We start from the raw sequence: 26,815 nt of genomic DNA on the forward strand, positions 1-26,815 counted from the left end.
GTAATGGCAGGCTCAAGGGAGGCTACTGAGGAGATCACCCAGGCCGAGGATCCGGAGCCGGGCAAGAGTCCACCAAGCGAGGTCCCGAGCCAGGAGCTGGAGGATCCTGACATAAAGCAAGAACACACCAAATAGAAACACAGATATCGCCACATCACATATTGACAAAACTACACAGCCTGCGTAGCTTGCCTTGCACCAGTTCTACAGATGCATTTTAGTCAATAGATGTAATAGCCATATAACCATGCTGTCTTTGGAGCTCCAATAAAGCAATAGCATGTGAAAATGTTAAATATTGTGTTGGTGTTACTCATTTTTTCTGCATGCTTCCAATCTTAAAATGAACTGTGGGCGATCCACGTGTGAATTTCGTAACTGTTTAATAATAAGTGATCACATTCAGGAGCATCATACTCACAGTTACCCCTGAAAATACACGAGTGCAAAAATTAAAAAGGAGATTAATTATCATGCTGTTTCAGCTTAGAGGTTTTGACGTTTATCAAATACTATACATTTGCACAGCTGTGCATTAGTCACTTCTGCATGAGTAACTTGCCCAAGGAGAAACTGGCATGACTCCAATTATGCTGTTGCCATGGCAGCACAAGTCCACACAGTATCATCTAATACCAATAAATACAGCAGTTTATGTGAGCTGGCACATGACACAAAGAGACACCTTTGCACAGCCAAAACTGCGGAGGCCTTTTGTTTCCACAGTATGGCTCAAGTCAGGAAACTTTTTGAATTCAGACTGATCATCCCTCTTGATTCCAATACACAGAGAAGATTACATTATTTTGCATCACACAACATACAATGGAACTGCCCCAATTTTTGCACTTTTGCATACAAAAGCTCTGGCAGTACTGCCTCCGTGCGTTTGGCCCATTCTGCAGCACAAAGCCGTGCCAATCTCACCCAGCACTAAGCCCTCTGCTAATCTGCTGCCCAATTCCTTCTGTTGTCCAACAATAACACCACAGGCTCCCTGGATCCCTGGAAGCAGGCCTGTGAGTGGCACGGTTCTCAATAAAAGACACAGATGTTAAAACACACTGGGAGATTGGCTGGACGTTTTTATTGCATCAGCCAATACAAAGACATCAACAGAGAAGAAGGCAGGAAACAAACATCTTTGGCACACAAGTCGGTCTGTCTGCTCCAACAATCATGCAGCCATCTTTCTGAATGCTCAAATAGAAAAAAAAAATGCAAACCATATTGCAAAACCTGGAACACTTCAGATTAATATTTATAATGAATTGGCACATATTAAAGTATATTTACAATACACTTTGGTAGAATACAGTATTTATGCACACAATTCACCCCTAATGAAGCTACAAAAGGTAACTTCCTTTCGTTTCTTGTCAGTTTAAGTGACCTTCATTAACTCAAAAGATGAACAACCATAGAACTGAAGGAAGTCAAGGCACTCGAGAAGAAAAAGGCACATTTGTGATTTCTGTTAAACCACATAAATCACATACAATATGTTTGATGCAAATGCTGTTCCACTAAATGAATTGCATTTCAACATAAATACAAATATAAATTTGATCTTGAGAAGTTCACATACTGTCTCATATTAACTTGACTTATGATGTATTAGTGGCCCAACAGCTCTTGCATAACCTCAAGATGCACCCAGATTATATTAAAGCTGCACCAGACAGTAACTCATTGAGCAGAAAGCTGTAGCTGTTTCAACATTTGTGAGCTCCAGTGCTCAAACATCCAGCCACAGTTTGTCATTATTACCATGACAGTCGTTAAACTTTTGGGTTTTCTCAAAAATTAACAACCAATGATCCTTAAAAAATCCAGAAGGCCGTTTAAAAACACTTTACTGCTGTTCTGAAGATATTTCTAAATTATTCAGCCTCTTCTAGCCATGTGGATAAAAAAATATCCATCTTCTGCACTGTAAAAAAAAGTTTTTTTTTTTCCTTGTTTCTCAAGTTTTGACTGCATTTCTTATTTACACATGTATGATCTCATATGTCCTTGTTCTTCATGCACAATACAAAAAAGGGTTATTTAGTTTGAACATATAATAGAAAGTAAATCAATCTATCTACCTATACTTTGTATTATGCATATTCAAACTAAATATATATACGTGTATATATGTATTTTTATGCTTGGTTCAAATTGTACAAATTGATTAAGACGATGTGTGATTTATAGCAATCACCTTTGTTTGGATAAGGAAGTTGCAACAAGGAAAACAGGTTAAAAATCCTTTTTGTCATACAGCTGATATTTCTCATAACTTAACTGTGTGCAGCTTTAATAAGCATGTCAAACAAGACCTATTTTCCTCACATGTTTCACACGTTTTAATTCCAGGTGTCTAATAACATGAAGCTGTAGGCCACACAATTCATATCAAACTTGTAATCAGTTGTGCAGGATGACTTGTTATGCTAGTGGAAAGGTGGGGTTCAGACCAAAGGGGCCTCTTGGGGCTTGGAAGCCTCCACCTCCAGCGTGTTGCCACCCTGGGAGCCATCGTTGCTGAACAGGTAATATGGAGGTGTCTGCCGTGCTTCGATGATGAGGACGCCCTCAGGGGACAAGGAGGCGAAAACGGTCAGAGGGTCAACATCTACTGGGATCCTGATGAAACAGAGGATATGAGAAGTTTGAGTGTTTGATTCAGATGTTTAGATGCTAGGAGCAGAAGAAGTTTACTTGGAGGAAAATCTGTCAGCTGCTGTGTGCGTTCAGCATGTTTAAAAGCACGAGTGGGAGGAACAAAATAAGGAGAGCGGTGAGGAGAAACAGCCTAGAGAAACAGTTCAGTTCCTGCTTGAAGGTCATGCAAAACTCTGTGACATTTTCCTCCAGAACAGCTGCTATAAAATATTGTTAAATGCTGGGATTTTTTATTGAGACTTTGTCAATGCCCATAAACAGCCTGCAGTCAGATGATTTTAGTGTTGCATGTCTATGGGGAAAAAAAAATTACTTGGCTCAGGATTTTGACTGTTATTAAAAACGGTCACCCTGCCCTCTTTGGCTAGCATTCATTCTAGGCTCACGAAAACTATCTCACACCTCGGAGATGAACTGAAAGCCATCTAATGCTGTCATTTAAAAATCCTGCAGCTCTGCGACAAAGAGGAGGGAGAGAAAACATAAAGTGGATCGAGGTGTAGAGTTTGGAAAAAACTAATCTGATTCCAATTAATGGCAGTGTCTGTCTGCAGAAATTTAACTGTAATTTTTTATCAGTGTATACTTTCCTAACCTGCTGCTCACATCTGTCATATAGGCAACAGCTAATTGTGTGTCAGGCGTTTTTTTCCCCTCTTCTTTGACAGAATGGGATAATTGGCTTCCAAAACCTGCAGGAAGATGCAAAGTGTTGATGGAAAGTCAGCCAGTGCTGCAGTATGAAAGGGTTTACTTCCATTAAAGTTTACATATACTTTAGGAAGAGATTTAATTTCAAGTTTACTTGCAAAATAAGACACATGCCTTTGGAATGAAAGTCCACCAAAACCTGCTGTAGACACAAACACACAGAGACCCAGGCATACTCTGTTCTTTGTCAGACAGTGTGGCCAAATATGGGTATTGTAAGTTTTCTGTGAGAGCAGCCAAGTGTCTTTGGGAGTTAATATAAACATCAGGCTGCCCTGTTCAGACGAGGAGACTGTGGATTTACCCTCCATTTAATTAGAGAGGACCCTCCACTGGCTTCTCACTCCACTGAGAAATACAAGTCAGAAGGGACTGAAAACTTCACTTCACAGAGGCAGACAGACAGGGAGGAAAAGTCAGGTCTATATTTGTGGAGCCAAATATTACATGCAGTGTCTCAGTGAGCTCCAGCTCCAATCCAACCACAGCCTCCAGAAAAAAGATCACAAGGAAACAAACAAATCAGAATAAACTTGAGATCCCCCCCACCTCTGATGGCGAAGGATGCAATAGGAGCCATCGGTGGGAAAAAGGCAATTACAAAGAAATAAACAAAGAAAAATAAAGATAAAGTTGTAAAAATAGAAATAAAGACTCCAATTGTATGATTATAGTAAACCTAATTTAGATAGAACATGAACAGTATAATGTATCCAGAGACAAGTTGCAGGAAATAGGTACCCGAAAATGTCTTTCTGAAAACAGTTCAAGTTTTGTCATCAACGTTCATCATCATTCGTTGACTGAATGAGATCTCAGGGTCTAGCAGTTATTCTGCTACTTTTGGGTCAATTTACTTTTACAGTGACTAATTCAGTCACCTCATCGTACTTTAGGAAAACATTCACAAATGTATTATGAAAAATAATGGAATCTACTGTGAACTGTAATATAATTTCAATCCAAATATTGACGTGAGATTAAGAGCCTACTACAGTGGGATTCATCCTCTGGGATCCTGAATGTCTGAACAAAAATTTTGTGCCAACCCATGCGGTAGATATTTCACTAACTTAGTGAAAACTTTGACCTGCTATATACAGCATTTCATTCTGAACCACAAAATTTAACCTCATGTTGGTGACAGATGAAAAGTCACAGGATCCCTGGTGTTATTCATCCTGGTGGGACCATGAACGTCCTTACCAAAATTTTATGACAATCCATCCAACACTTGATTGCAACATTTTGGTGAAAACCACCAGTGCAAATCTCATGGTGGTGCTATGTAATAACCAACAAAATCATGAGGATTCACCTTCTGAGGACCTTGAATGTATCGATATTTTTTTTTTTTATCGATTCCCCTCAAGCCACACACACACACCTACACGTGTCAGTATAGGCCACGCCACCTTCCTTCAAGCAGCCAATTGCTGCGAAGCAAAGTTGCCCCTTCTGACAAAGTCAAATCACTCAGCCGGCCCATTATGTGGGACTCCGGGAGAAACCTTATCTATCCAGCTTGGGGAGTTTATTTACCTTTGGCAAGCGCATGTTTTATCGCACACATTGATTCTGTACAGCTGCCAAAAACCTGTCCAATATGCTTTTCCCCCGCAGAGATACTGAGACAGAGAGACAAGACAGTGAGACAGGGTGAGTATGTGTTCATGGAGTGTGTGTGGAGTGTGTAAAACATACAACCCATATGCTCCTTCCCACACACCCAGACACAATGCACATGAATGGGCCGAGTAATATCGAGTGTCTCAGGAGAAAACAAACCACTCACACTATAGACTTTCACATACAAACAGATGGGAGTTAATGTGTGACTGCTGGGCTGCATGGCCTGTGGTTTTCAAGCAACCTGTGCCCTCAAAACAGATTTAACGACAACATATTGGGTTAATAAGTGACATATTTCTCACTTGTTCGAGAGTTTAACAGAAAGATCCACCTTCAGACCCTGTTGCACTTGTTATCTGCACATCATCGGTGTACTCTATCAATGATTTCTGTAGTTAACTGTTAGCATTGGGACTTTTTAGCAGCATCTATTTTCCCTTAATCTGCTGATTCCCCTTCTTTTTTGCATACATGCAGCAGCGGCACATGACATTTACAAAGTACATTTAGAGTAGATTGGTAAGTATAATTTTGAGGTACATAAAATATTCCCATTTCATGCTACTTTACAATTCTACTACTACATTCAGAAAATGGTATTGCTACTCTTACATACATAAAGGATCTGAATTATCCCTCCACTGCTGTTACACATACAGGCACAGACAGCAGTGGCGGTAGTGTTATTGAGTCAGAAGACCTTACAATTCAACATCAAGTGAGATGGTTTCTACCAAACTTTAAAGCACTTTGTTGCCTCAATGAAACTGCAGTTACAGTAACAAGAGTGCTTCAATTCAATTAGCTGTGCTTCAATTAGAAGTACATTCTCAGCCATACAAGCAAGTAATGTGACTTCTCTGTGCTCTCTGAGCATTCGGGTATCGAGGTCAGTTATTTATATATGACCCCCACCCCGCCATGTATTCAGTATGTCATTGGTTTTAGGTTTTGCTTAGCTGTCGAGCACAGGCCCCGATCTGGCGGCTTTCCAATTAAAATGATTGTGATATGAACAGTGAGGGGCTACCATGACTGCTTACTAATTAGCCAACAGGAAATTAGCAGAACTGGAATGATGCGCCAGTGAAACGGCGATTCGCACCAGCGATTAGCGCTGCTGTTTGAAGTCTTCCCACTACCCAATTAAAGGAGCGGAAACGGAGAGCCGGGCAGCTTGTGGAAACTTCTATGGCCCGTTTGGTTTGGATGAGTCACAATATGATAAGTCTGCAATATGTAAGACATCTGTGCGGCCCTGCTCCACACACCAGCACTTCTCCGTGTAGTGCCTGCTTCAGGATTCAAGTGTTTGGAAGTGTTACTTTTGTCTGTGGCAACTGTTTGTAGTTGACACGTTTCGACTGGAGAGTTGCTTGTCTACTCAAAGCAGATATGACTCTGGAGCAGCTGTTCGAAAGTGTTCAGGGTGTTTTTGCTGGATGTTGACATGTTGAATAAGGAAATGTTTGTCTGTATATCTGTAGACTACGTGCTCTTGTTTTTTTGCTCGGCATAAAAAGTCAAAGTCTTGCCCGTCTTCCAGGTTAACTTCTGATGATCAACTAGCATTTAGTGTAACTTGGGTTTTCTGTCCATGTTTTCAGCTAAATGGGTGTCTCTAAAGCTTGGTTTAGGCTTCTGCGTCGCGTCAACGCCGTACCTACGCCGTCGACGCAGACCCCTACGCGGACCCTACGCCGTAGCCTGACGCGCACCTCCAAAAAATCCTGACTACGCGTTGCGTCGACGCGTAGTGACGTGAACGTCGAGGACTGTGATTGGTCCGTTCAGAACGTAATTTTCGGTTCAGTCGCAGCCCTATGGTCGCAGCACAACAACACCGCCATTTTCAAAGTTTCTGTGGTGAGAGCTACAAGAAAAACTGGACCAAGCCGAAGAAAGAATTATCAAGGAGGTACGCAAGTACGACCACCTCTACAACTCCTCTTCGCGGCAGCAAGAGCCCCCCGAAACCATACAAAGACACAGCCGCACCCCCCTAGCGGCTTGGCGGTGAATTGCGGAGCAACGCGTTCCCTCGACGCAGAACTATGAATGCTCAGTGACGGCGTAGGGTCTACGCCGTAGGTACGGCGTAGCCGCGACGCCGAAGCCTAAACCAAGCTTTACTGTACGGGACAGTTTAAATTGAACATAGTCTTCAGTGAGCAAGCAAAGTCATATATATAGAGCTTATCTAAACAGTTTTACCTGTGGGTCCCGTTTTGTTTGTATCACACATGCAGGCAAGGACACACATACACGTTTTAGCCAATGGTTTCACACAATCAACATGTGGTGGAAACGCACCAACGGGACCAGGAATGTACCAACAACAGCAGGGGAAAAAAAAAGGATAGGTGGGAAGAAGACATGGGTGCACATTTCTAACTTTAAAGAAAAACTGGCTTTGCAAATGTTTTATGTTGAGGGAAATGCATTCAGTACAAGTGTTAGAGCTCAAGGATACACAGATGTTGGTGAGCCACACTGAACGTAAACAGAAACTTCCAGGCACCTTTAAGGCTTAAATTTTACACTGTGACTGTAAAAATCAAATCTCTGATGATATTTATATTAGTCCACAGCTATTAGAGATCAAATGATGATGAAAATTGAAGCCCTTTGTGTCTACAATGTACAGAAACGGGTGGGAAAAACAAAAAGTGTGGGTGCAAAGTGCAGAGTTGACTGAAACAATACTCACTGTATCTTCTTTGTGAAATTCTTTGTCACTATGCCTCCTTCTTCCTGCTTCTCTTCATGTTTTCCTGGTTGGAAAAAAACACATCAGCAAATAAGTGAGCGAGACCACTGACCTTAAACACCTCAACAGTGTGCAATAGTTCAGCGAGGTCATGGATCGTAAATGAGTGTCCTTATCACCAGTTCAATAGGACATGACTCTTTCCACTTCCGTGAGCTTCAGTGTGGATATAAATCCAAAACGGTGTTGATGACGCTGACATCAAAGCACGTTTCGTTTGGCACACACAGTTTTCCATTGCTCAGTCCCAGCAGTGTGTCTGCTTTGGGACCTCTGGGTGGGTTGCACAAATGATGAAACACCCTTTTCATTCTCTTTGCTTTCTTCCAAGAACGATTCTCCTGATGAAAGACACTCAGACATGTTGAGGTTGGGGAGAACAGCTAAGCCTGGAAAGCCCCCCCCCCACCTTCTCCCTTAAATTCTGTTTATGGCCGTTCTGTCTCTTGGGCTTGCTAACAGCTGCTCTGGGGCTGCTAAATATCACTGCCGCCACCAGCAGCGTGGACCGCTCCACCCCTCCACCATCCGTCTACGCTACAGGCTCGACTATGCGGAACCCTATACCCCCACAGTGACGTCTCTGCCTGCCGAAAGTGCTGGACTCCACCAGAGAACGAGGTTGGAATAAAACTCCAGAGAGAACTCTGCTAAGATCAGCGGTGAAGTCATGAGATTATTATTTAAACTTGTCATTACATAAGACTTAAAATTGGTCCCCTGATTGTTTCCCTGAGATATTTCATGAATAATGGAGGTTTGGTCAGAGAGTATTCCAGCAAGATGCTGCCTCTCCTTGTTTTTAAGTCTCTCATGACACAGATGTTAAATTCCAGACACTATATGTCACACTCTGTGTTCCGGGAGGAGATCTTATTGTTACGTACTAAGATGTTTTTCTGCTCAGCGAAAGCTATGACCACGAGTGGAAATTTGAAATCACTTTGCTGCTCAGCTCAAAGAATCACAGTCACTAACTAAGTAGTTTGTTTCTTAAATAAAGCTGTACTCATCAAAAGGGAAAAGGAATGGCGGAGCATTATGGGGTGGCGCCACTGCAAATTGATCTCCTGGTATCTAGCAAAATGACACATTGGCCTACCTGTGTGACTGTATACTGTGACTTTTTGTGTTGTGAATCTTACTTAACGTGTTGTGTGTTTTGTGTTAGTAGCACGTGACACTGTATAGCCCACATAAGTAGTAAAATGTCTCATTTTAACTACCTACCTAATGTAGCTCCCCATCAATTGAAATCTTAAGGTTGCGGATTATTCTGTCCGACCTTAGGTCCTGAACTCACAGCACCTCAGTATGATCTCTTTTTTGTGTGTTTGCTGGTTATGTGGTCAGCTGTTACAGCCCACTGTACAAACAGTGTTCATCGACCATGTTGAAATTAAACTTTAACACAGTTACAAGTTGAACAGGCTAAGACAGCTGAGCTGGATGAGCGGTGTCTGTGTTGACTACACGTGAGGGTTGGAATCCTCCAGAAATCACATTCCCATTTCCTATTTTTATATAAACATAGTATTAAAGGTGTAATGTCAAAAGGAGTGGCTCGTAGTGACGAACCCACAGAGAATCATCACCAAGTCCCCCTCAGCTGTACATAGCATCTTCAGCTCATTGTTTTACGATTCTCATTTTCATGGGCACCAGACAGCTGATTTCATTGAAAAAGCTCTGACATATGATTATAGCACTGTATGCTATATACCCTGCATAAAAATGTCAGGCAGACAAAGCTAGCTTCTAGTTGGTGACATAGTGGAGTACTTATAAATGTAGCACAAATAAATGAAATACATAAAATGCAGCTTGCTCCACTAAAATATGAATTAATAATGCTTCAAGATAAGTGCTGCGATGTAGCAGCACTGATTCTGACTCCTTCATTTCAGCATGCAAGCTTTAGTCTGTGGCTGGTTCGAAACATTTCGCTTAACACACTACAAAACAAGGCCTATCGAAGATTTGTAGCATTAACAGTGCAGCAACGACGCAGTTTGATTGCTTGTGTTAAAATCTTACTTTCGGTAAGATCAAAATTGTGTTAAAATCCTTCAGTAGATTTTCAACAATGAACTTTTAGTAAGATTCACTAACATTTCAGTACACTTTAAGTGAATTGTACCAGGAACAAACCTGTTCATGGCACCGCTCAGGTGCTCAAAACGGCTCATTTTGTCATTAACAAAGAGGACGCTCAGTTCATCTGTAGGATGTTAAACATTTGTTCGTCCATGTACTGAACACCTCAAACACGCTTGTATCACACCACCTGTCACATTTATAGAACAGGGTCGAGTCACTGCAGCAGGCGGGCCCAACATGGCGCTGAGTGAATGACCCAACTGGCATACCAACAATGTGTTTATAAAAAACTCTGCGTTGGGGGGCCTGCTGTCCTCTGTGCCCCCTTCTGCCCTGGGTATCCCTGGAATTCATCTGTCTTTTGAAGCACTCACATTAAGAAGCAGTTTCTACAATTTCCGCCAATAATCAGCGACTGAGCTGACACCAGCAGAGACAAAGCTTGTGTGGGGACTGCTGGGTAAAAGTGCGATCCTATTTCCAGAACATTCTCTCCTGAGTTTAATGGCAGCCAGCGGCTTGTCTTATTGTAAACAGAGACTGTTGTCACAGGCCTTGCCTTGCTTTAAATCTAAATCGAGCTCATGGGTGACTGAGGGAGTGATTCTCCAGGAATCCGAAACAGGTGTCTAAGCTTGAGGATCTGCCTGCCAACGTGCAAGTCCCAGTCCCCAAAATCTGTCCAGCTCTTCCATATCAAGACTCGTTAATACTGAGACCATGTTACACCACCTCTGCTTTCATTGTGTTGCTTCAAATCTGCTGCCAAAATGAAAGAGCTAATATGTCGTTGTCAGATTAGAGTGAGGATCCTGAGAGACACGCAGCAAGGTGCAGTTGGTTTGTTTCATTGGTATCCAGGTAATGCTGTCTTTTGATTTGGCTGGACTGCTGCTTTTTAATCCTTTACTTTTTATGCTTTTGAATGGATTTACTTATGCACATGTATAGATGGCACTGTGTTTACAACTGGTGAAAGGTTCATTGAGTGAGAAGTTCTGGAGGGTCAGGAGTCCAAATTCCCTCAGTGAAACCCCAATCTGCTGAAAGAAATCTGACGAGCCACCAAAAAAGCTTAGAAAATGTTCCAAATATTTAATGATTTTGTTAAAATGAAACTGTTCAATTACAATTTCTTTGAACTTTTATCTCCCTAAATTTAGGTCTAAGGGCTGTTTCAAGTCCTTTTCCACTCTGCCAGAGACTCATTCCTGCTAAAACAATATTCATTTAATTTTTTCCCCTTTTTTTTATCTAAAAAGTCAATTTATAGATATTCAGTCTTAAACATTACAGAATGTTAACCCTCAAATTCTCATAAGTAAAACTGGGGACATGACCTCTATGTCTGCTGCTGCCCTGCAAATGCATGCAGGTGCTAATATTGGAACAATTAATTTAGTTACTATTTTATTCCATGTGTTTTATATGCAATACGTCTTTAATTTATTCTCATTCTAATGATGTATTTGACCTATTGTGACCTATGTGCTCTATAAATTAGAAGAGCTATTTCTCACACTCATCTTCTGTTGGTTGCCACTGTGGAACATCGCGGGGTGGCTTCACTTTGACCTCCAGTCATTGATTATAAGCCATCACATTTACCAAAAGGAAATAAGTTGTTCTTCCCTTAAAGGCCCTGGTTCCCAGTGAACATGAAGAACATGTGTGCTCCTGGAAAAGTGGTTCAGTTTAGTTAAGACCTGTGACCGCAGCTTCCCCACTCACCTGACACTTCTACAAATCCGTCTCTCGTTTTGACGTTTAATTCCTCTGGTTTGAAGCTGTGGACGTTCACACAAACTTTCCAGGGCTCCCCGCCGGTGGTGATGGGTGAGCTCCGGGAGGAAGGCTCGCCGTACCTGCTGGTGTACAGCGTCGGGCCTCCCGTGGACTGACGCGAAGGGAAACCTGTGCGTAAACTGCTGCTGAAGGGCGACGGATTGAGACGCGTGCTGAGCCGACCCGGCCGAGCCCAGCCCGGCCAGTTCATCGCCAGATCGTCGGGGAAAGGTGGCATCCCAAAGTCATCGTCCATAAACGGCGATGCGAGCTGGTCCCTGAACGGAGACTGCTCTCTGAACGGTGACTCTCCAAACGGGTCCCTGGGAAACCTCTGCCGGCTTCCCATGGTGTAGAAGTCTCCCTCTGCCATGACCCGCTGAGATCAAGACCAGTTAAAGTTCTGTTTGTGCCAAGCAACCACGAAGGAAAAACTTTTTCTTAGCAAACTAGAGCTGCTTATGTCTGTGCGTGGTAATACTTTATGTCTTCTGGATTACGCGCATCACCGTTACGCAATCAGTCGCCCGTTGATCCTCCAACAGTCTCTTCTCTGCGCGCTGCCTTTCCTTGGACCTTAAAGGTAATTCTTCCTGGCTGTGGGTTTTTATACTGGACAGCGATTTCCCAGACGGTGAGTCGGCAGAGCAAGTGTCGGGAAAGTGCTGGGAGGGTCTGGAGAGAAGCGGCACTGCAAAAAATATCCAGCGAACAAGTTCCACAGAATCCTCAGATCTTTAAAGTAGGGGCTACTGGATTAAATAACGGCCTGCTCTCGTCCAAATCGACAGCTTCAGCTGTTTATCAGGATCAAAAAACAAGTTAAGACTTCAGTTGAGCCTAATTGGCTTGCTAATTTGGAAATTTCTTGCAGTGCAGGCGCAACAGCTGACCAGAGGCCAGCCTCCCTTTTACCAAATTAAGTTACTGTCCACATGTCACTCACAGAGTTGGAGGTCGCTCCTGTGGATGACTCACTGGCTTTTTAATAGAAAATCACGCAGAGCTTCAGGTCGAGCACTGATGTCACAGTACAGATAAAACAAAACAGCTAAGAAGTCAACTTTGTGAAGATGGTTTGCTGCGCTGTGTGTGTTCATCGGTGTTCAGAACATCAAGCAAGACTGCAGGTGCGTTTTTATTTAGAACATAATTTTATATAGCTATTTCTAAACACGCAGTGAAAGGTAAGTTGATTTCATGAGGTTATGGCGAGGACAATTCACTTTCCAGGTGACATATTATTACTATGTGGAGTTCATACTGTGACGGCATGAAAAACATACTATGCTTTTGCAATATGCTGCTCATACGGAAAACATGGAGAGTATGCATAATGTAACACTGAAACACTGGCTCACTATTGCTATGTGACCTTGTTATTGGGAATTTTTAAAATAACAAAAGACATGATCAGATCTCTAGCACAAAGACATTTAGAGTCCGTTGATTGATGCCTGACTGCCGTATTCTCCTCTCCTCCTCTTTCACTGCTCAGTGCATCATGTCCATACCATACAATGTACATCCAACAAGGCCAAACCACATTCTGTAAATCAATCACACCTTTCATATAATTTATACAACGCAGATTCATATTTACACCACAGTAATTACATATTCCAAAATTATTTTGCACAAGAACTGATGTAAACTTTACATTTTGAGACAGGGAGCATCTAGAAAGTTTATCAACATGACTGCACAAAGCTTCCACTGGCACCAAGTCAACACTGGTCGACACGAGTCATTATCAGTTTATGAATGACTTTTGTGCCAAGTTCTTTCCTCTTCCGGCATCATATTTCCCCCATTCATCCAATTTAGTTGACATTCAGGGAAATAAGCTGAGAGTATTGAGTGCATAGAGAGCAGTCTGTCAGGCCTGGAGCAGTTACACAGACAGGATGATGGATTTGAAATGATTGAGAAATATAACTCTCTTAATTATATGGAAAGGCAGTTTCAAACTTTTTTGCAGATTCAAACTGTGGGGTCACAGCAGCCTCAAACATAACCGAATAGTTTGACGTTTTGGAATATGCACTTATTTGCTCTCTTGCCGAGAGTCAGATATGAAGATTGATGCCACTCTGATGTCTGTGCAATAAGTATGAAGTTCTGATCGGAAGCTAGTTTAGCTAAGCATAAAGACTGGAAGCAAGGGGAAACATCTAGTCTGTTTCTGTCAAAAGGGGAAAAAAATCCATCTGCCCGCACCTCTAAAGCTCACCAACATGTTATATCTCCTTTGTTTAATCTGTACTGAAACCAAAGAGTAAGAACAAAAAGTTGTGGTTTTATGGGGGGTTATGTGCCAGACTATTTCTTGGCTGGTGCAGGGACTGAGATTTCAAGTCAAAGGGTGAAGATTTTACAATATCCTTGTTCCCTGATGAGAAATAGTCCAGCACATTACCTCCCATATATATATATATACTTGTTATTGACTTGAGTAAACACATAAGACAAGTGAGCTTGGAGCCAAACCAGCTCTTTCCCCATTCCCAGTCTTTATGCTAAGCTAAGTTAGCTGGCTGCTATCTGAATCTTTATATTTAATAGACAGACATGAGAGTGATTTCAATCTTCTCATCTAATGCTCGGCAAGAAAGCAAAAAAGCGTATTTCCCGAGACGTTACACAAAACGCACCCAAAGCCAAAAATCAGACAGGAAGGATCTTTTCTGCCACTCCAGTTTTTGCTCCTCCATCTTTCAAACATCTGCTTCTACTTTGAGGTGTATGTGCGAGTGAGGTGGCAAAACCCAAGAATAATTTACAACAAATCAAAAATAAATTACAGCAGTGTCATAATAACTGGAGATTGACAGTGTTGCATAGAAAGACTGACCACTACTGAGGGAGACAACAAACCAATAAATATTAAATAAGTAATAAATATTTATGTGCTTCACAATCCAAACTTGACTTTTCATAATGATATAACTCAAGAACAAAAACATAGGTGACATTTATGTTTGGTTCCAGTGTTGTAGCAAGAAAACATCATTCAAATTAACTGAGAATCAATCCTATTCATAAGTTCTGACTTATGTTCAACATGTTGCAACCAAATGAGGTACAGCTTTTTCTTTCTGCGCCATCTTTTGAAATGAAACATATCAAATAAAACAGATATATATATATGTGTACATGTAGAGACAGGTCAAGGCGACAATTTAAGCATTGAAGAAGAGAAGAAAGTCTATCATATTTACCTTAAAATATCCTTTTTCCAAAAGAAATTCATTACATGTTTTATTCACCATGAATTGTCAAGGAAAATACCTCCTCTGACGCCCTGAAGATTTTGTCAAAAGGAACCCCCCTCCTCCCTTTCCCTGCACAATGTTTCAATCGCTCTCTGTTGTATTACATAGACTGACATTTCAATTGTTTTCCACCTGATCAGAGGATAAATTAATTTGACATTTGAGCTGACAGGCAGTTTGCTCGCCAACAGGCCACCCTCGCTGATTCATTTTTCAGAGGAAACGCGTCTGTTCTCCACCTTGTGAAGTGCCAAGATCAGAGCAATAAAGCTTTTCCTTATTCCTGACAACGATCCCTCTGAAGCCATTTGTAAACACTTGGATCAAACAGCTTGAATCTTACATCAATGCTTCACTTCTCTCTGCAAAATCTACAACATACAGACCTCACATGGGGCAGTATATGTCCAGTATCCTAAAAGTGTTTAACTGCTGCGTCTGCACTTGCAGTAGCCAACACATAGTGGGTGAAAAAAAAAGAAATAGCTGGAATTGAGTGATTTTAACTTGAATTTAAAATTAAAAATCAATGTGAAGTGCATGGACTTAAAAATAAGTAACAGCGATGTTAGTTGACCAAATACAGGAATGCTGTTTTTGTCTTATGTGCAGTTGCTATTGTAAATATCTAAGAGATGAACAGTCTCAGGCCGTTGTGGGTGCTGATGCAAGAGGATGCATTACAAGAACAGAACAAACAAACAAAAAGACATTCATTCTCCAGTGGTCTCTGTGGGCAGAGAGAACAAGACTGCATCAATGAAAGACGCAGTCAGACCCCTGCTGGGACATTTCCACTCAAGCGTCAAAGCGGAGCTCGAAGACGCACACAGTCGATTGCTCAAACATCCACTGTCCTCGCTCTCAAATGGAAACACGACCAGTGTTTCAGTCTCTTAATGTTCTCTGATAAACCTAATGCCTGGTTTTGTTGCGTTTGTTCAATGAACCGCGACTCCTGCTGCGACTGCGGGTCCCAAAGATTGAGTTCCAGGATGAACTGCGGCTGTAGCTCCTGTAGGAGGAGTAACTGTGGCTCCGGCTCCGGCTCCGGCTCCTGCTCCGGCTGATGCTGTGGATTGGGCTGCGGCTGCGGCTGCGGGTGAAGAGGCTGCTCCAGGACGACACGCTGGTGGACCGGCTGCTGGAGGACGGACTGGGTCGGAAGTAAGGGATGGGTCGCTTCCTGGCACTGTGGAGAGGCCAAAAAGGTAAGTGGTGTGAAACGGTGGTAGATTTAAAGCTGCAATGTGTGCAATTTACTAAAGATTAAAGCTGCACTAATCAATGTGTTTCTATGAACAATGTTTCAGAAGAGAACCCACAAAGTCTTATCAGCCAGCTTTGTCTGCCCTCTCTGCTCTGCAGGGCACTTTAGCATCTTTCAGCTAATTGTTTTGGTTTTATAGCCACAATTTCACTGTTTTGGATCACTTCCACCAGTTTGTTTTCAGCCACAGCAGGCAGCTGTTTTCAGCAAAAAAAAAAAAAAGTCTAATGAATCCACTGTCTACCACCTGCTCAGCACCAAACAGGCAGACAAACAAAGTTAGCAACTAGCTGGTGAACACAGTGGAGCATTTAGCAGGTAAAGAACCAGACATTTCCATCAGGAGGCGCCAGACACACAAAATGAAATACTAAGGTTGCTCTGTCTGTTGGTAAACTGGCAAATGTTTGCTAACATCATCAATATTATGGGGTGGTAGTATGTACATGCTGTGTTTACAGCTTGCTGCAGTGCCCCCTAGTGGCCACAAACACCAATTAATACAGGTTTAAAGGTGGTCACTAAAAAAATCCCAAAACGTATTGCAGTATATATTGCATTAGCTAACATGTTACAAAACAGCAGATTCCTCCCATTTTAGCTCTGTCTTGGTCTCCACTGTGTTCACCAGCTAGTCACTAACTTTTAACTGTGCCTGCTGCGTATAGAACTTTATTTAACATGGAAAAGGCTTAAGTACAATTAAAAAGTTGAGGGTAATAAAACCAAAACGATGAGCTGCTGGACGCTAAAAAAGTATTTAATGGTGCAGTTTTAAAACAACATAGATTAGTGGAGCAATAACTACACAAAGTTATATGTTATTTATAATCCGCCTGTGACTGTCCCGTGTTCTACTTGTGTGTCAGATAAGACCTGTTAAAAAAGGTGAAGATTCAACTTTTTTTTTACATTTCAGGTTGCGTCTGTTCACCATCTGCTTCTTTAGCACCTGTGGTGGCTTTCGAGCTGATGCTTATCTCATCCTTTGGCTAAATGCCGCATCATGGCACACAGCTCATCAACACCAGGGTTGGGGACTTGTCCAACTGAGGGTGGAGGGTGGGACCAGCAGCACATCTCTGCTGCCTTTAGGCATAAAAATGTATATTGTAGCTATAAATACCCTGGCTGGGAAAGCTCTACCTTGTGATTCGGCGTGCTTCCAGATGGCTTGGTGAGTCTCTCCTCCTTTTCTTCATAGGAGAGTAGGATTTGCGTCTTCGTCTCTTCCCACTAACCTTATGTGCATGCTTCACATCTGTCTCTCTGGAACTCGGTGTTCTCTTTCTGTCTCGTAGTCTGGGGAGCAGACATAGCCATGTGAAAATTTCATCACCAACATTGTAAATATGTGTTTGTGTTTGTACGCCACTAACGAGGATTGATTAGCGGTGAAAACATTTCGTGATGTTCACCTGTCAGCACTGTATCTGGAGTAGCTTCCTCTGGAGCTCAGGCTGGCTACGCTGCCTCGTCGCCTCAGATCAGCCGAATAACTCGGCGAGCGCGAGTATGAGCTGGCAAGGAGAAAAAAATTACAGTTATCTCCTGGAATTGAGTGGAATAGCAGTGGTTATTAAATGTTCCACAAATTCTTGTCAGAATTCCTGAAATTTGTGTTTGTTTCTATCAACTTCTTTTTGCAACTATATCACATATGCATGATAATGCTGCACTGATTGAACACCACTAATTCTGATTCATTATGACATCTGTTGCTTTTTCGCACCTGAGACAACATTTGTATTTTGTAAATGAATTAATTTGTCTCGTCTGATTCACCGGTGGCGTCGACCATCTAGACTGGAAATGGGGACATTACCATTATGTACACCCTGACATGCATGCTCATTTTACTCTTCACTTTGTGGACTTTTTAGTGTAGCACAGGCCTGTACACCATGTTTGTGATCTTAATTAACATAAGAACATTTGCTAATTAGCAATAAACATTAAGCACAGCTATGGATGATGGGAATGTCATTAGTTTTGCAGGTAAACCAAAGTATTGGACACACTGAATTCCTGGCCTGATGGTGGCGCTCCAGAGCAAAGGTTAATCCATAAGTAATGGCTGCTGAGATAAGTCTGGACCAAAGTGTTGGACTAACCAAATGACACTGACATCCCTCAAACTACAGCACAAACATGGCTTAAAAAACTATTTCCAGCAGCTTTTATTTAATCTTCTCTTTTCCAAAGGGCAGAAACAAATGGGGAATGACATGCATCAAAGACCCCAGGCTGAACATGAATCAGGGATATTGTGGTTCATGATCAAAGCCTTAATCACAAGGTCACCAGGGTGCCTGCTTTTTAAATGCAAATTGAAATACATGAGTGGAGATGTACTTCCTGTAACTTGGGTATTACTGGATGTTAGTGGTGTACAACATAAAAATAGTCAACCCACCTGCAAGATGACAGTGACAGGCTGCGTGAGTAGTGTCCGGAGTATCTGGAACTCCCCGAGGACCTGCTCCTGCTCCTGCTGCTGGATGACCGGGTTTTCGGTCGCCTTCTAGACGACTTGCTCACCCTCTGTGAGCAGCTGGAGGTCTTTGGAGATCTCACAACCTCTACCCGGCACCCCAAGGTTATCTGCTCTCTGCAAAGAAAACACATTTCGACATTTCACTGCTTTGAGTGATAAAGCCAAAACTGGAGCCTGTTTTGTTTTTAAGAAATGCTCTCCTTTATTCTCACTCATATGATGAATATTTCAAAAGAGGAAACAGAGCGTGGAAACAGAAGATAAACAGCTTGCAATTTTCCTGGGAAGCATTCATTCAGATGGATTATTTATTATGAACACAACATTACCTCTTGCCGTTTCCACTGAAAAGGGTTGCAGACAAGCCGTCCTCCCCATAAGGTTTACACAAGGAAGCGTAGCTGGTCACAGAATTTCCTGAATCAGAGACATTGTCAGTGAACTTCAGCTTCTCTGGCGAGGCCAGACGTTCACAGTGGTTCCTCTTGTTGCCAGTTACACTCGCCCGAGAAACACCAGTTTTGCTTGATGGCGGCGAAGACGTGTCATTCCCAGAATCGTAATCGTGCGGTCCTTCCGTCTGGCTCGATAAATGCTGAGACCCTTTTCCGTGTAAAAGCTCGCTTCCAGGTTTTGATGACAAAATCTGCAAACAGACAAAGAGGCTGCAGCTTAAAACCAAAGGTGTGTTGATAAATGGAACCTGCTATCAGCTTTTGATGCACTGTGAATAGTCTATTACAAAGGCACATATTCCCTTGAAAACACAGAGAAGAGATTTCTTTTTTCTTGGGACAGAAAACTTTGAAAGATAAAGACATCATGCAAATTTGAAGCATGCGATTAACCTCAAAAGAAAGTCTGAACTCAACTAAAGTCAAAGAAATCAACAAGAAACAAATTCAGATAAAGTAAGGCTAAACTAAAACAATTATATGAAAGGAACAACAAAAGAGCAGAGAAGAAAGAAAAACTATGTGTGGAAAAATCTACCGACTCTAACTCGAGTGAAGAGAAAAAGAGTAAACAATAGCCCCATTGAAAAGCCTCATTTAAAGAACATTGAACAAACATCACAAAATGGGTATTATGTAGAAATGAAAAGGATTGCAGACAAAGAGAGATCCCATCAGTCTAACTAAGAAAGCCCTCACAATAGGACAGATGACTGTGCTCTTTCTCCTGTAAGAAGTAAATAATTAGCCTGCACCGACCTACAAGTAAACCCCTAAATCTGCGGATAGCATCGACTTACCAATCAAGATTTCCTCCTTAAGTAGGTAAGGTGTAAGAAAAAGGGAAGAGCGGGCAACATAAGTGCATCATTAGAGTCGTAAATTGCAAGAAAAAGACAATAACCCTCTCTTCAAACCCAGAGCCAGTTAGACTTATATTGGCATGTTCCTTTTTCTTTCCTTAATGGTGCATTGTTTTGGAGTTTGTCAGGAGCGAAAAGTCCCAGAATACTTTAAAAGTGTGCTTGTATGCGAGTACAACTACTGCACACCGGAGTTAAAACGTGTATTTTTACTGCAGATATCCACAGATGGAAAAGGATACTGACTCTCCAAGAATCAAAGTTGACTCATCTCAGAAAAATATGATCTCTCTTTACTTATTGATTACAAGACACTTTATCCAGTCTGTCCTCTCAGCGGTTTCCCATTATCTCGTCTATAGTCCACACAACAAACCAACCCGAAGGGAAATTTACCAGTCGCATCTACACACAGTCTGTGCATACTCAAGAGGAAAAGATTTCACTTACAGAAATGTTAAACAGAGACATTCTTCAATGTCACCTCGAGGAATTTTGACAAGGCTGCCGCCAAGTAAACATTTCATCTCTGCCTTGGTATTGTTGCTAATGGTTCTTGTGTGCTCTCTTTTCCTTTTGTTGCCCCAACGTTTCTTATGCTTCCACCACAAAAGAAATTCACCAATCATGTTTACAGAAACGGTTGACATATGTTAACATCAACCACATTCATGTCGATTATTCATATTTTTGATGGTTTTCCTGTCCAGTCATACCTACCTTTCCCTTTATGGCTTGCTTTTTTGGGAAAGAAATATTAAGCAAAGATCATTCTCCATCACTTTGAAACTGTGTGTCTTTTATTCACCAAATTAAAACCCATAAGTAAATGCAAACACCACTGAATAATTCAGATACAGTAAGGCTTCCCCCCAGTAACCGACTGTGAAGTCCTCCTGAAAGACTTTGGGGTTTTGAAACGCCAGGCGTGATTCAATATATGGATTAATTTATTGAATTTCAATTAAAACCCTGTGGTGTGTAATTAAAAACATTCGTCTGTGCAATTAGCATAATTTAATGATTGCTGGAGAGAAATTAAATATATTTCACGCTCCAATAAGCACAAGACAATGAGTTTAAGGACATACTGCTGTATCTGTGAGGGTCTTTTGGGAAACATCACTTCACAACATCACAAGAAAGAAAGGAAAATCAACCTGCAATACAGCACAATTTTAAAGTTCAAAGTCTGCACTCAAACTGTCTGCTGGACCATAAAGCAGATGCAATGACAAGAGGGGACTGAAAAGCACAAAAAATATAATATTTATTTATTTTTTCCTGCTTCTGTATCATGTCTGTCCTGAATGCTAGTGTGCAAGTACTTAGCTGTCACAGACAAAATACTGCATTAAAAGCAAAATTAGCAGGAAAACTAATTATTCCAAAATGAGTCTAAAGGATCATTCTTTATCTCAGTCTTCAGCCCAGTCTCCTTAATGTTTACGCCGACATTAAATGAGTTTGATGGGTGCAAGTACAAGGAGCAGTGTGACGTTTATGTCGCCTGGGAGAAACTAATGGTTCATGTCCTGTCTCACACCGTCCCTAAACTTCAAACTCTACAGACTAACCAAGCACAGTCTGTCACACTTCCTGCCTGCTGCTTACGCATTATGGTTTGACAAAAAAAAAAAAAAAAGCAGAACGGTAACAGCTGTGCAGTGCAAGTGCTTTGCACCTCTGCAGAACAGCACAGATAAGAACCAACCAAGCCAACCAAAGGTATTACTTTCCTAGTCTTGACCATGATTGTGATGAGTACAGTTTGTTTAAATAATTCTTTGAATATTCACACTGCACAAAATGTTCATAACTTTTCAGTAATACCTTTAATAAAGGAGTACAAACGTATAGTGAGCAATAACGTTAATTTTCACTTGAATTAAACACTTGATTTCTCAACAGGAGGGTAAATAAAACTTCAAGAAGGCGTAAGTTTTTCCAGCGGTACCATTATTATTACAGGAAGTCTTCTCTACCAAGAACTTGATGCCGTTAGTTTTGAAAACAGGAAAACAAACACTGACAAAATTACTGCAAAAAATAAATTATTTATGAAAGGAGCTCAGAGTAAGGCCATGCACAATTTCTCATTTTGTAAACATGATCCATTAAAGGATATTTTCTGAAAAATATTGATGAGCTAAAGAAGAAAATGTTTTTTTCTTCCGTGAGAATCATTTTCCAAACCAAATCGCGTCGCTGTCGGCATTTTATTTGACTGACAATAAGCTGTTTACATGGCCATAACTGAGAAATCAAAGTGAACAAGCAGCAGCACCGTTAAGAGTCCTAAAGTGTACTTACGGTGGCGGTTGAGAGGATGGAGCGATATTTTGGGGCCGTTTTACACACTGATTTGGTGGCAGGTCTCCACTTCATGTCCGTGTGGTCAAGCATTCCATTGCTTTCCTCTACTACAGCTGCCAGGTCTCCTAATGCCTGATGCGCCACAGATTTCTGCACATGGTGTCTGTGTGGAAAAAGCTGGATTTAGTTTTCATGACACAGCATCATGATGCAAATGCTTCTTTTCATTTTCAGCCAACTCTTCACCTCAGAGAATGGGACAGAAATTGGCAGTTGTGCACATTTGATGTCAGTGAAATATCTGAATTTACTTCAGCAACATTTTTTCCTGTCGTTTCGTTTTGGCCATCTTGAAAAATGAACTGCAATCTGTTGTGTAATCAAAGATTGAGGAACCCTAAATGTAATATTCTCTATTCAGTGGTGATGGATGATTATTCAAGGAGTGGCCACATCACCATGTCAACAAACCTTTTCAATATAATCTATAACACCTGCGAAAAACATCATCATCATCATCATCATCATCATCGTCATCGTCATCATCACGTCCAAGTTTTTGCAGTATGTCATTATAACTGAGAGCATTGATCTGTGGAGAGAATTTGGGGCCATTTCCTGTGAAGCTGTGATAAGGGCTGGTCGTGCCTGAGATGTGGAAGTCACCTCTGCCTTATCAGTCATCGCTGCTGTGTGACCAGGAACTCGGTAGACACCTCGGGCTGATAAGATAAAGTGAGGGAGTCAGGGGGACGGGGAGGGGGGAGGGACGGGTTCCTACCTGTCCTCTGTGGAAGACTGGCAGTAAGAACTGTCCGAGTCTGACCTCCGATAGCGTCGTCTCCGCCTCGAGTGAGTCCGGGAACTGAAGGAGGTGATGAGGAGAGCAGAGGAGAGAAGACACAAGTGGATAAGGAGCAAAGAGAGCACTATGATTAGACAATCGACTGGAGCTACTTGACAATCATTTTCATCATCGCTTCATGTGATTTACAAGCACAAAATTCAGCTTCTCAGATGAACATTTGCTGCTTCTATCTGTTCTATAGCTTTGTGAGTTGATTACATGTGTAGCTGATGGTCTGTGTCTGCTGTCCAACTTGTGCTTACTGTCCATGGACACTTTTTGTTTTGTGATATGGTGTTTCACACTTTGACTTTGTTTTCTCTTCCACATAAGTTTGGCTGATCTGTGGTGCTCTGGTGGCCTGAGATTTCAAGTGCTGACCGTCAACCACTATGAAAAAGACAGACACCTCCAAACTAGAATGAACGCCTTGTGTGTCTCCGCCAACCAGTCAAGTTGAATTTACAGTTATGTCTGTCCAGACTCATACTGTATATGTAGTGAAGACTTTGAGGGACATTAATAAAGGCTATTAAGTGTATTTTTTGGTGACATCACTACAGTGGCATGCATGATTCCAGTCAAAATTTTAGAAACATAGAAACATGCTGTCTTCACTTCAAGACTATTTTTACAGAGGAGGACAGATGACTGACTACAATGCTTCAAATATGGATGTTGGTGCAAAGATGCTACAAATTGTAAACTCAGCAGCACAGAAGATCAACACAATCAGCAGAGTTTCAAGGTGGACATCAGAGCTTAGTGTCACCAATTCAGTATCTGACCAAATGTGAAGTATGCTCACAATCTCCCCTTCTGTTCTTGAGTTATGGTGTTGAATAATGGCCAGAAAAGCTTTTTTACAGGTGTTTTGGTGTTTGAATTCTTGATTCATGGTCAAAAATGTATTTTGTGAGGTCACAGTGACCTTCGACCTTTAACCACCAAATCTAATCAGTTCATTCTGGAGTCCAAGTGAACGTTTGTGTCAAGGTGTTATTCTCGTGTCACGTTCAAGGGAGTGGGAAAGACGGAGGGGTGGACAACCTGAAAACATAACGCCTTGAGCCACAGCTGCTGCTGGCGCTCTTCTGTCAATGAAGAAATACTCCAGTTCTGACATAACTGATGTTATAGCAGCATCTATGCTAATCTCTTTATTATTGTTGCTGTGCTGAGTGCATAACTCAAAGCCTAGCAAGATGGACTCCTGTGAGTTCAAACAGGTCTGGAGTTGTGCTTGTGATTAAGACTGGGGATGACATTTCCACAGCTAACCACCTACCAAGGTATACCCATGAAAAAAATGGTTATGAGTGTGGATGTGATTGGCACAGCTGTAGAGGTTGGTGTAAGCCGACTTACAGAAATAACTAAATCAACATCTTTCTTTTCAAATCAATGTGAAAAACATGAAGTTAACTACTCCTAGCAACTCCTGCTGGGAATGGATATGTCAGGCTGAATGAATGAAGTGGAACAGATGGCAATTCAGTCACGCTAAGATCTAAAACGAGGAAAATAAGATGTACCCAAGATGTACTACACTGAAAATACCAGTCAACCAATTCACCTGATACACAGGATAATACGGATAGATCAATCAAACATTAAGATGAGTATTAGTTGCTGCACTGCGGAGCACATATTTGTATTTGTTAGTTTGGATGTTATTTTCTGAGGTGCACATTTCAAGATTAAAAAGGAACGATCAGATCAAGCCCACATGACTTTAAGGATGTATAATTCAATGTTTTTTTCTCAGTGTCCATCTCCACCTCTGATGTATCTGAACTGTGTTTTAAAAATAGGAGAATGCGTCAGAGAAGATTAGAGTATAGAGGAATAACAAAGGCCCGAAGAGAACAAAAGAGGCGAGAGAGTTGTACAGAGCTGGAAAGCCGCGGTTTCTGTTGAAGTATGCAACAACTGAACTTGGCTCTGTGCTTACAAACAACGGCCCGCTCATCCAAAGTCGAATTATAAAATGTTGAAAGATCACAGCATGAAATTGGTTTCTCTTACCCTCTTTCACCCCTTTTTCCCCTGCTCTTTGTGGCTCAAGCCTTCAATCAGTTTTCCTCTTTACGAGGCTTTTTTCACGCTTTGCTCAGAAAAATAAAAGCTGGACGTTTCTCTATTCACCCAGCGTGCCCCTACATGAGAGCATTTTGGAGGATGCTCTCTCTTTCTTCCTCAGCAATGGGTGTTCTGAAAAGGGTGGATGGGCTTACCATGGCGGAGGAAGAGGAGGAGGTGGTGGTGGTGGTGTGTGTAGGGGGGGATAAAGGATTTGGAGAGTACATGATTCTGATGCAACAGTCACAGACTGACCTTTTCTTGTGCTTGCGCTCATCCTTCCTCTTATGTTTTAAACTTGAAGAGCTGGTGGGATGAAAGAGAATAGAGTCATGAGCGAGGAGTGTTAAGACTGACAAAGCCTGCACAGACAGCCTGTTTTCTTACTGATACACACTGTTAAGGACATTGGCTTTTAAGTTGGAAATCCAACAATCTTAGCAGACGCTAAATGTTACACCACACTTGGGACAGAAAGGTATCCAGATGAGAACAGTTTGCTGTTTCATTAAATTAGAGATTAAAGTCACTAGACATGCTAAAAATTATACACAGACCTTTGCAATAGCAGTATACATACCTGTGTTTTGACTTTTTGGAGGTGTACCTGGAATAGGGAAAAACAGATGATTTTGGTCACCGAAAAATAAACATCATGCCATTTTTCCAATATTGTCACAGCAAGCAAGAACTACCTATGCCGCTTGCTTTTCTTGGAGCTCTTCTTCTTCTTCTTTTTCTTCTTCCTCAGTGGCGACAGGCTGTAGGAAGGAGACCTAAAGGAGGAGAACAGATTAACATGAACTCTAGTGAGCACCAAGCATTCCTCCTCCTCTTAATTAACTTTCAGGAAAAGCGACAAAAGGTGTCCAACAGTATAACTCACTGCAGAGTCATCTCAATTTGGGAACTGACCTTTTCCTTTTCCTCCTCCGATCGGACTTTCTCTTCTTCTTCTTCCCCTTGGGCCGAGGGGAGAGTTCATCGTCAAAGGAGGGGCTGCAAGCAGAGACAAAGCAGAGGGGACACCTCTGGATTCATTCCAGTGATGGGATATGATGTGAAATCTCAGGCGCAAGGATTCAGCAGGGTGAGGAGAAGATTTTGGGGTGTGAGTTACAGCTTCTAAATCCCAACATCTGCAATGTTAGACTCTGAGTCTGCTGAGCCAACATCCTCATACCTGTACCACCAAATATTCGATTGCCAATGATTCCCAAAATGACATATATCACTGTAGGAGAGTACCAGCAACAAGCCTTCTCTTCATTTGCTGAAGTTTAGACACAAAAACTACTTGCTTAGGTTTAGAAAAAGATCATAGATAAGTTGTTATGTAGCTTAAAATGGGTCAGCATTGACTTTTGGTTCCAGATGGGACACGATCAGCGGCCTCCTGGGTGGAAGTGTTTGTTTCAGCCATCCATCCAACCCACCTTCCTCCATATGCAGACTTTCTTGCTCTTCTTGCTATGTCACCTGACTTCCTTTGCTCCTGTCATTATAACTACGGCCACTAGAGGGCACAGTAAACGTAAATAA

General features: G+C 41.7%; 2 protein-coding genes across 3 annotated transcripts in view; both read right to left on the reverse strand.

Annotated features, from left to right (window-relative positions):
* Positions 1-1,101: 1,101 nt before the first annotated feature.
* Positions 1,102-12,230, reverse strand: hspb8 (heat shock protein b8). Its single transcript, XM_076731236.1, has 3 exons — positions 11,615-12,230; positions 7,724-7,787; positions 1,102-2,631 (listed from the first exon to the last, which is right to left on the reverse strand). The coding sequence occupies exons 1-3, from the start codon at positions 12,039-12,041 to the stop codon at positions 2,457-2,459; spliced, it is 666 nt and encodes a 221-aa protein (XP_076587351.1). The 5' UTR covers positions 12,042-12,230; the 3' UTR covers positions 1,102-2,456.
* A 563-nt stretch (positions 12,231-12,793) lies between these two features.
* Positions 12,794-26,815, reverse strand: part of srrm4 (serine/arginine repetitive matrix 4) — a 63,718-nt gene continuing 49,696 nt past the window's right edge. Inside the window, exons 3-14 of one of the 2 annotated variants that reach the window (XR_013077162.1) lie at positions 26,189-26,272; positions 25,969-26,049; positions 25,854-25,880; positions 25,529-25,579; positions 23,126-23,209; positions 22,342-22,507; positions 19,040-19,356; positions 18,630-18,824; positions 17,632-17,733; positions 17,360-17,515; positions 14,163-16,135; positions 12,794-14,087 (exon numbers count right to left, since the gene is read on the reverse strand). Coding sequence is in view for 1 of the 2 variants with exons in the window: in XM_076730237.1 (XP_076586352.1) it covers positions 15,859-16,135; positions 17,360-17,515; positions 17,632-17,733; positions 18,630-18,824; positions 19,040-19,356; positions 22,342-22,507; positions 23,126-23,209; positions 25,529-25,579; positions 25,854-25,880; positions 25,969-26,049; positions 26,189-26,272 (1,540 nt within the window). In the remaining variant the exon portion in view is untranslated. Of the gene's footprint in view, positions 16,136-17,359; positions 17,516-17,631; positions 17,734-18,629; positions 18,825-19,039; positions 19,357-22,341; positions 22,508-23,125; positions 23,210-25,528; positions 25,580-25,853; positions 25,881-25,968; positions 26,050-26,188; positions 26,273-26,815 lie in introns of both variants that reach the window. The other variant, XM_076730237.1, reaches the window with a different exon arrangement.

The sequence above is a fragment of the Chaetodon auriga genome, chromosome 5, assembly GCF_051107435.1.
Source record: "Chaetodon auriga isolate fChaAug3 chromosome 5, fChaAug3.hap1, whole genome shotgun sequence".
NCBI lineage: Eukaryota > Metazoa > Chordata > Actinopteri > Chaetodontiformes > Chaetodontidae > Chaetodon > Chaetodon auriga.

Bases quoted from the DNA above. Each gene is read 5' to 3' on its own strand.
- hspb8 (XM_076731236.1), bottom strand. From the start codon at position 12,041: ATGGCAGAGGGAGACTTCTACACCATGGGAAGCCGGCAGAGGTTTCCC. The intron at 7,788-11,614 runs GTGAGTGGGGAA...TTTTCCAACCAG, and splicing joins CGGATTTGTAGAAGTGTCAG to GAAAACATGAAGAGAAGCAG. The intron at 2,632-7,723 runs GTGAGTATTGTT...CTGTTTCATCAG, and splicing joins AATTTCACAAAGAAGATACA to GATCCCAGTAGATGTTGACC.